The sequence below is a fragment of the Sinocyclocheilus anshuiensis genome, unplaced genomic scaffold (genome assembly GCF_001515605.1).
Source record: "Sinocyclocheilus anshuiensis isolate Anshui unplaced genomic scaffold, SAMN03320099.WGS_v1.1 scaffold44, whole genome shotgun sequence".
NCBI lineage: Eukaryota > Metazoa > Chordata > Actinopteri > Cypriniformes > Cyprinidae > Sinocyclocheilus > Sinocyclocheilus anshuiensis.
The window spans coordinates 5,316-15,588 of record NW_015555746.1 but is presented as its reverse complement, the minus strand read 5'-3'; the positions used below and the strand labels follow the sequence as shown (position 1 = coordinate 15,588).

At 34.0% G+C, this 10,273-nt stretch overlaps 2 protein-coding genes across 2 annotated transcripts in view; both read right to left on the bottom strand.

The window, feature by feature from the left end:
• The window catches only part of LOC107673607 (testis-expressed sequence 264 protein-like), a 69,798-nt gene extending 61,393 nt beyond the window's left edge, over positions 1-8,405 (bottom strand). Inside the window, exon 1 of the mRNA XM_016467253.1 lies at positions 7,882-8,405. Coding sequence (XP_016322739.1) covers positions 7,882-8,139 — 258 coding nt within the window. The 5' untranslated portion in view covers positions 8,140-8,405. The remainder of the gene's footprint in view (positions 1-7,881) is intronic.
• A 463-nt stretch (positions 8,406-8,868) lies between these two features.
• The window catches only part of LOC107673444 (Fanconi anemia group D2 protein-like), a gene marked incomplete at its 5' end in the record, with an annotated part of 6,592 nt that continues 5,187 nt past the window's right edge, over positions 8,869-10,273 (bottom strand). Inside the window, 2 exons of the mRNA XM_016467043.1 lie at positions 8,869-8,989; positions 10,022-10,102. Coding sequence (XP_016322529.1) covers positions 8,924-8,989; positions 10,022-10,102 — 147 coding nt within the window. The remainder of the gene's footprint in view (positions 8,990-10,021; positions 10,103-10,273) is intronic.

Below are 10,273 nucleotides of genomic sequence, written 5' to 3'. Positions count from 1 at the left end.
TTGTAGAAAACGAAGCGTTTGAGAGAGGCGGGGCATAGAGGACCTACAATAATGTACAGTATTTGAAAAATAATGTGTTTTTTGAACATTAAAGCATGTCAACATATTCGGTTACACCAAATACACAAAATACTGATCTTTAAAAAAAGCATCATATGACCGCTTTAAATAAATGTTGATGGGCATAAGACACTTGTGCTTATGCTCAAAACATTTTTCTAAATCTTACCAACCCCAAACTTTTGAAAGGTAGTGTACATGCAAAGTGCAGCTCTTCAATAGAGTAACTGACAGATATTCAATAAATAAATAGCCCAACCAACTCGAACTCTTTATTCCACAAAAACTATCATAGTCCTCAAAACCTGTGGGTTATTATGCATATAAATGGGAACACTGCTCACAGCAAGCGATTTGAAGTTCGGAAATAATTGTCTTGAAATTGAGTGAAAGCTGTGCTTTGATGGCTGAAGCAGCACTGCTTCAAAGGTGATGAACTGAGAGACGTTCAGAAGCAACACAACTGCTCAGAGAGGGTTGTAGGAAAGTCTAGTTACTGATACATCGTGCCCTAAGTAACCAGATGTGATAAAGCAATAAAAGCTCTCTTACGTATATTTATATTTATTCTATATTCATTACATTTAATACTTAAGCCCCTGGTTTCACAGACAAGGCTTAAGCCTAGTCCCAGACTAAAATGTAAGTCTGAGCTGTGTCAACTGAAAGAAACTTGCACTGACTGATCTTAAAATATATCAGTGCCTTTGTTTTGTCTCAAGATGCACACCAGTAATGTGTTTTCTAAGGCATGTTTATGAAAAATTACTTAAATGTCCTAATTGGGGAAGTCGTGGCCTAATGGTTAGAGAGTCGGACTCACTCTCAAGGATGGGATAAATGCAGAGCACTAATTCCTAGTATGGGTAACCACTTGGCCACATGTCACGTCACTAATTGAACCTAATATGTCCTAATAGTGTTCTTAATTAAATTTAACACTAGATAGATAGATAGACAGACAGACAGATCTGTATTCAACTAGTTGGGTGTTTGACTGTGAAGTATTCTTTGACCTACAAAACAGAATATGGCAAAGAGAACAATAAAGACATGTCAGAGCGATTTCAGTTTAGAAGATGAAAGTGTAAGGCAGAGTATAGGGACTTGATGTGCTGTGAAATAGCTATAAAGGTTTTTTATTCATTCGCTGATTTAATTTATTAACTTTGGACAAAGTAGGCCAGTTTTAAATGGCAGCTCTTTGCTTCTACCATTAACTTCCATGATTGATTCAGTGTTTGCGGAGGCTCTGCGGAGTGTTAATCAAGCCTGTGTTCCACAGAAGTAACAACTGATTCACTATGACTGCCGTATAAAAACCTGAAAAGCATCCTCTCCAATCAGCCCTGAGTGTAGACACCTGGACTAAATAAACCACCCGAAGAGAATAAGCTCTTCCATTTATAAACAGTCATAAATAAGCTGGTTTCATGCTGGTGCATCACAAAGACAAAATCATTGAGAGTTCAAACGCAGTTGAAGCATAAAAGATTAAAGTCAAAGTTGTCCCACCTCTGACTCATTATACCCTGCATGAGTCACAAACCATCACTTGAGTCAGTATGTCTGGTATAAGCAACGCAATGCCAAGACCAACCGCTTCATCCACAGAAATGGGTCAAAATTAGGGTGGATAAAATTAACAGAACATTTGCTGGTTTAACTGTTTCTGTACTCATTCCCTAAATCAGATCAAAATTGTGACTGCTGATGCTTTCAAAACTTTTGCCATAAGCTTAATGTATAAAAGATTACCTATCAACAAGAAAACTGGCCACATTTGCTCTTTCAATACTAGGCTCCATGATACGTTGTTATTATTATGATACATATTATTAATGATATGATATTACTGTGATTTTAAACATTTTGTGATAGGCTGAGTATTGCCATAACATATTGCAACTTATTACATTTTTTTTAACTGCAGAATATACCCAAAGGACAATTTTCTCCACATCTGTTTATCTAATAAGATAAAGTTCTCAGTCTGCTAATCTCACTTTATTTTTATTGCTGCAAAATGGGATTTTCACGCAGACAGATTGATCAACACTGTTATGTGAATGTTGAAAATGTTGCATAAACCGATATTGGTATGAAAAAGCTGTTTTTTTCATTCAGTACCAAAAGGTTATTTATTTATTGCTGCAAAATGGGATTTTCACGCAGACAGATTGATCAACACTGTTATGTGAATGTTGAAAATGTTGCATAAACCAATATTGGTATGAAAAAGCTGTTTTTTTCATTCAGTACCAAAAGGTTATTTAAAAAAAAAAAAACTGCATACTTTTATTCAGAAAGGAAAGGATGCATTCAATTGATCAAAAGTGACATTTACATTGTTACAAAAAGTCCTATATCTTATTTTAAATATAAAGTTGTTCTTTCGAATTTTGTGTTAATCAAAAAATACTGAAAACTATGTATCATGGTTTCCACAAAATATTAAGCAGCACAACTATTTTAACACTAATAATAAAAAAAAAAAAATTATTGAGCACCAAACCAACATATTAGAATGATTTTTGAAGGATAATGTAACACTTAATACTGGAGTAATGGCTGCCGAAAAGTCACAGGAATAAATTACCCTTTAAAATAAATTCAAATATAAAACGGCTATTTTTTCATCACTGGAAATACTGCATGAAAATATTGTTTGTACTGTAATTATAAACTGTGTTTGCACCTAGAATATGAACCACCAAGAAGTGTCATTTAAATGCTGAAGATAAATCACTGGTTTTCCATTGCCACTAATAAGCAAGTAGGTACAGTCATTCTCAGTATTTTTCAAAAGCGATCTCCCTCAATAAAGTGTAAATTCCTCTATTTTACGCTGTCAAGCTCAAACACTCTGAATCCGCTGGTAGCTGACCTTCTGAAACAGACCATATCAACCCCTGCCTCCGGCGGGAGAGCTGAGCATGCTAATAAGCGCCGAGCATTATGCCAATTAAAATCGCACAGCGACCTCAGCGAGTGATAACAACCGATCATAGTCAGATCTGAAGCTAATTGGCTTTAGGGGAGACAGTGGCTGGACACTAAAAGGTGAGAGTGCCAATCAAAAACCCCAACCCTGTCAACATCTCAATACAAAGACAATAAACACAGTGGATCCCCTCAGATGTCACCCCCTTACACAGCTGTGAGAGCAGCCAGAGTACTGTAGAGCAGCATCACAGACCTTTATCTGGCTTTGAGGAGGAATGTCGCTAAGAACAAAATCACCAACTACATGAATGGCACCAGAATAATAACCTTAACTCTAAGGTACTAGATTAAATTATCAGTTATATTTATATATACATGGCTCCAAACGTTATTTAGAATGTAGTCATTGCATAAAAGAATAATAAAAAACACTAAAGACAGGCACAAATTTTAAACAAAACATTTCAGATTTTTATTAAAATATGAAAAAGAAAACAAAGCAAAATTGATAACAACCTATTATTATTATTATTGTTTTAGATTATAACAACAACTATATATTTTTTCTGTAATAATGTCATTGATGCTATTCAAGTTTTGGTGTAAGTGTCCAACTATGCTGTGGAGTAACAATTATTATTATAAATAATAATAAATACAAATAATAATTATAATAATATTTTTATCTAAAACAATTAAATTCATACATTTTTAAGTGTGGTATAAGTGTCTGAGTATACTGTCGAGCCACTGTACTCATAAAAGCAACACTTAAAGGTACATTATTATGATAATTATTATCCTTATTATTTTCTAAAACAATTGCATTCATACATTTTTAAGTGTGGTGTAAGTGTCCAAGTATACTGTTATAACAGAATCTGAACATCCCTGACATTCAACCTGTAGGCTTGAATTGGACCATTTCTACAGTACTACAAGTTATGTTCTTTACCCTGGACCATGAGTGCCATCTAGTGTTTAGGGATCTACTGGCCTGATTTAAAAAAAATGCATGACCTGTTTTTGACAATTTTCATTGAAACACCGGGATCAGCTTTAAACCAAGTAGCTAATACGGCAGTTTACGCAGCACTGAGGAAACACCCTTTACTTTGCATTTGCTTATTGTTTCAGCAGCGCAAACATCCAGATAGTTCACCAAAAAAAAGTACAATTCTACCATCATTTAATTACCATCACATCTTTTAAAAGACACAGAACTTACTTACTTTCTCAGAACACAGATACAGGATACAATTTTTTGTCCTTTTGTAGCTTGACAGCCCCTGGTCCCCATCTACTTTGATTTTTGAAGGAAAGAGAACAACTCAGACATTCTACTAAATTTCTCCTTTTGTGCTTCATGGAAGAAAGAAAATGATACGGTTCAGAACAACTTAAGGGTGAGTAAATGATGACAGAATTTTCATTTTGGGCGAACTAACCCTTTAATTTAGCTTTCCGGAAAAGAAACATATAATTTAATGTATAATTTCATGTCTCGTCTCTTTTTCCAGTAAACAAAAAAAAAAGTACTGTGGCAGAAGTCAAGTACCAGATGGGTAATAGCATGGAACTTAATAATAATAATTTTATTTTTTCACACAAGTAAGCTGGTTTGTCTTTAGTGTACATAATAATATCATGGTGTTCATGGTGAAATATATTCCTAACTCACTTCAGCCAATATCATGGCCCTGAATACAGTCTGTAAAACTCCACTGCCAGCCTGGCATTCACTTTTTTATGTCTTTTTTTTTTTTTACCCACATTACTCACATTTTGTCTGAGTCGCGTCACCATATGGTTTCAATTGGTCCTGTGTTGAATACAGAAGTAGGCTATGTGACTGAAATGTTTCATATTTTCCTTTTTCTATTCTAAGATGCATGACATATGCACTCAACTGTCTGTCCAATAAGGTCTAAACTAGTTAGGCAACTCATACACAAAAGTGGGTAGCAACAGATCTTTTCTTATGTACTGTGACGTACATCTGAGCGAAACAGATTATTTAAAAAATGTAGGGTGAGGACTTGTTTTTTTTTTTTTGCATTGACTGTTGATTGGATAGAGGCAGATCTGAATGTGAGCTTGCAGGAGATTGTGAAAAAGGGTTGGGGTTTACGTGAACAAAATGACTGGAGAAGTCTGGCATACATCACAAGAGAGAAGTCTGTCATTTCACTGGAGTTATGATATTTTAATGAAAAAGGTCAAATAAAAAAATGAACATTAAACATTTTATTTCATGCCTTCCTTAAAATTGGATAACTAAATGGATAGCTTGCTAATCACACATGAACTGTATATACTTGCATCACAAAAAAGTTTAATTTGAATGATTAAATTGATTTGTGCCATAACAGACATTCACTGACATATTTTGATTGTTGGGAAAAACAGAATTTGGATGGCTATATTAACACCCAATATTATTAGACTTCTAATCAGCAATGCTGGGTAGATTACTTACAAATTGTACTGATGTCTGTTACTGATTTCAAATTACATGACAAAAATTGTAGTTAGTAACGTAATCCATTACATTACACATTTTAGGTAATATAACTGAATCTATAAGCCACTTTTTTGTTACTTTTACATTACATTTGAACTCATTTGCCTAATTATCCAATAACTAATTAAAAATTAAAATCCTTTTAAAATAACAACACTAAAAAAGATTACATATTTTATTTGTTTACCTGCATGGGGGGTTAATGAGTTTAATAAAAAGCAAATAATTAATTAAATCATAAAAATGTAAAATTAAAATAAATAAATAATTATTCAAAATAAAACACTTACTAAAAAAATATATATACCGGTACATATTTTATTTGTTTACCTGCATGTCATGTGACCATTAACCAATATCAGAGAACCATGAACATGCAAACCTGTTACTTAACTTATTACCTTAAAATCTCACTAAATGATCATTCAAATAAAAATGAATGCGTTAACCAGTAGTTGATTCAATGTTGAATTAAAAATGTTATATAACCTAATTACAAGTACTTAATTTTTGGAATCTGATTACTTAATCCAGATTACATGTATTCAGTTACTACCCAGCTCTGCTAATCAGGCACTGAATAGAATCTGTCCACCAATGCAACCAACCAATGAATGTCAGCCAAAACAATAGATTTTATGGTCCAAGGAGGTAGGAATTTAACGGGGATCCTGATCCGGTCACACATGCTAAAAGAAAAACCCCAAGGAAAAACTATTTGTTGCCATGTTCAACTTGCCATGTATTGTACATTACACAAAAAAATAACCACACAAAAAAGTCTATCCCAGAGACTCTTGATAACTTGGTGTATAACCTGAACTCAAACAACAGGGACTTCAAACCCTAGTGCATCCACTACCATAACAGCTACTCTCCAGGGGCCTCAATTCTAAAGATGTGTGTAGAAGTGCTTTTTTTATTACTGTATTATTTTAATTACTGGTATCAGTTGGTGTATGCATAAGAACATTTTTGTGTCAGTTTCTGCCTTTACAAATCCAGATTTGTTCTTCACTTTTTATGTACGATGAAATCCATGGAATACTTGGGAGTACTTTTACCAAGGTACTTTCAAATCCAATCTTTTGTTTTTGTCCCAGTTTACAATTCAGGAGACAAATCCCAGGTCACAATTCAAAACAAATGTGCATACAGAACAGAAAAAAATCAGGTGAATGTTAATGCAGCTCTCACCAGCAAGATATTATGCAATAACCCCACCTGGTCCATTTCATAAGTTATACTGAAAAGAACAAAACAAATAAGCACCACACTGGTATGGTTAAATATATGGGACCAAAGAGACATTCCCAGTCCTTACTTTGCAAGCCAGCAATTCCATTTGGCAATGACTACCAAGTTGCACAAAATAAAATAGAACAGTTACCACAGCACTCAACGTTTCAGTGTCCAACCTCATAATATGGATGAACTATTACTGCATAACTGCTGCAGTGACTGTACAGTCCTAGATCAGTGCAGAAATGTTAACACCCATCCAGGGAGTCTACTAGCATGACCTGTTCTGGTTTAAATATTCATCTATTATGTGCGGAGACATCTGACATATTTTGCATGTAGTTCTTTCGCTTTCTGCTGAGCAGGCCAAATTCAATCCATTCTCTTCTTAGAGGTGTGCATGCATGAAGAGCATCTTAAAACTTTTCATATTATACCAAGTTGTTCCCCCATGAGCTCCATGTTCACCTTCGGATGCTTGCACAGCATGTTATCCTAATTTATTCTTCTGATACACTAAATAGTGATGAATACTAATAGATATGAAACATAATATTGACTTAGGGATTAGAGCAGACTTTGCTTTACATTGTGGCCAAGTTATTTAATGGAAACACCTCAGTGAGTCTTAAAAACCCAGATGAATCATACATTTAAAATATGACTATAATAACATGTTTGAGGCTTGATTCTCATTATTCTGTGCTTCAAAAACTGCTGTTTTGCAAAGTAACAATAACCCTTAATTTATTATACTAAAACTACCATGTTAATAGTAATTTTTGAAACTTGGTGCAACATTAATCATTCAGTAGCATGGTAAAGCACCATGGTATTACCATCTATCAGCCAAATAACAGCCAAACTTCTCACCAATTCTTAAGTTCTGGGACAAAGCAGTTGAGTTATGAGTTATGGTTTTATGACAGGTGGATTTAGGGGTTGTAAGGGGGGGGTTAAATAAATAGAAAAAAAGGCTATTTAAATTATTATTTGTGTTGAGAACGTTCTATTAATCATTTCGAATTAAAAGCGGAAATTTTTGAATACAACGGGAGGTGAAGTTGCATTAAGAATCACAGAATCAGAAAAAAAACGGAGTTACTGACCTGATTGGGGTCATCGTAAAACACACCGACAGACGACAACTTCGGTCCGACACTGCAGCTCTCCGTGAAAGCGGCTCCGCTGGCCTTGTACGATCCTTTTCTGAACTTATATGCAATCGTGATGTTTTTCACCGGAGGAGATCCAGTCCGAATAACGACTTCAGAGAAAAGCCCAGTGTAAAAAACGAAGCCCACCAGAGTTAAGATGAGACAAATAACCAAAAACAGAATCAGCAGTAAAATGACAAAGTCAGACATTTTTGCCCGGCTGTCAGAAAATCAAGCACAAAAACGCTCAATGTGTATGAATAGTTGTTAGTTGCTGTGATGGCACACACAATCAATCCTTCCGCTTTCCGAACAGTATCCGTGTCGCTCTGCAGATGTAACATTTACAGTATCTTTGCTTTACTGCAGGTCAGTTTACACCCATCTTTCAGTTTTGTTATTGACACAGCTGAGCGTTTGTTTATCCTCGTCTACACAGAAACACTGTACGGACTGCTTCCTGGATGCACCATGTGACTGTGACTCAGAGGGTTGGCTTGAAACGAGCCAACCAAATAATGATGGAAAGTCCGATTCATTTCTGCGAATCGGTTCTTTCGAACAGCTCGATTCTGAAACTGATTCAGTGATTCTCGGCGCTGTCAAATGTTGTTTTTAAAGTTTTTTCCCCCAATTAAGGTTTAACGTCAATTAAATTATGTACAATTGTCAGCATTTCTGTCATACAGTCAAATATTGGACAAGAACTTAAAATATTTAAAAAATTAAGGCAATTGACACATTTATTATTATTATTTATATTTGTATTGAATATGAAAGCAAATAAACAATTAGCATATTAAAACATGCAAATACAATTAGAGCTGTTCAAGAAAACCACTTGATTATAGTTAACTGAACATTGCACAACAGCTTTAATCAAAATCGTTTCCATTTAATAGGAGATAACAAATCCCAAAACTAATTTGATGTAATAATAAATCAACAATAGTGTACTGATCATGTGCTAATATATAACAATATTTGCTTTATTTCAGTCCGATTCATCCGATTCCTCCGCTTCTTCCTGTCCATTGTTCCTCTCATCAGAGTCGCTCTCCTGTTTTAAAACAGACTGAATTAAACACGAAGTGAAAGACATCTCAAAATCTCTCATAAAAGATCTCATGAGGAAATTAAACTCCCAAAACAAGCAAAGCAAAATTCATTACAGGCTATTAAAGGCAATTATAACCATGCTGTATATTTGCTTTTGTGAATTGCATGACACTGCATGATAACAAAATACTGCTGCTGAGCAGGTGATGAATATGTTATATGAACAGTTATATTTATATATATATTTATATGTGATATGAGAAATGAGTTTAAATATGAAAAGTAATACAACTATTAATCAAATGTAATTGAACTTATCTGTCATATGTGTATTTATTAACACAATGTGGTCTGTGAGGCCACTGTATCATGCATAATAATGGGAAATCATAGTATGTTGCAATGCCAGAAGTAAGGTATTCAGATGGTATTCAGATATTTCTGGAAGATTTTCAAAGTGGACATCCATGCATGCTATTTTAGCTAATATTACCCAAATCCCCTAAGCTAAACTGTAAAAAAAAAAAATACTCAGCAGAAAGGGTGCATTAAACTGATCAAAACTGACAGTAAAAGATTCCTATTTTAAATATATGCTGTTCTTAATATTTTGTCCATAAACATTTTTTAAGCACTGATAATAATAATAATAATAAATGTTTCCTGAGTACTCAATCAGCATATTAGAATGATTTCTGAAAGATCATGTGACACTGGAGTCTGAAGTAATGGCTGCTGAAAATTCAGTTTTACCATTGCAGGAATAAATAACATTTTAAAATATAAATAAAAATGTTAATTCAAATTATAATAATATTTGGCAACATTACTGTTTTTACTGTATTTTTCATTAATGCAGCCTTGCTGAGCATAAGAGACTTCTTTCTTAAAACATAAACCAAACTTTTCAACATGACCCTAAACTTTTAGTAATAACGAATTAAGAAAATCAATCTAGCAACATGCTAACATTTGATCAGACTATATATGTCCGTGCATTATGCAGGATAATGCAGTCAGTCAGTCATTATACCTCCTCTTCACTCTGCAGCTGAGAAGACTCTTCTTCCTCTTCATCAACTGCCTGTGACTTTTGTGAGAGAATCTCTTCACCCTGTAAAGCGAAGCAAAAAAAAAACATTTAGCATCACTGGATTATCAATAAATGCTACACTGTGCCCTTTTATAGACTTATGATATAGCTGTATAATTTACAGATATTATTATATTATAAACCTTAATAAAAAGTTTCATTTATAGTTTTATATATATATATATATATATA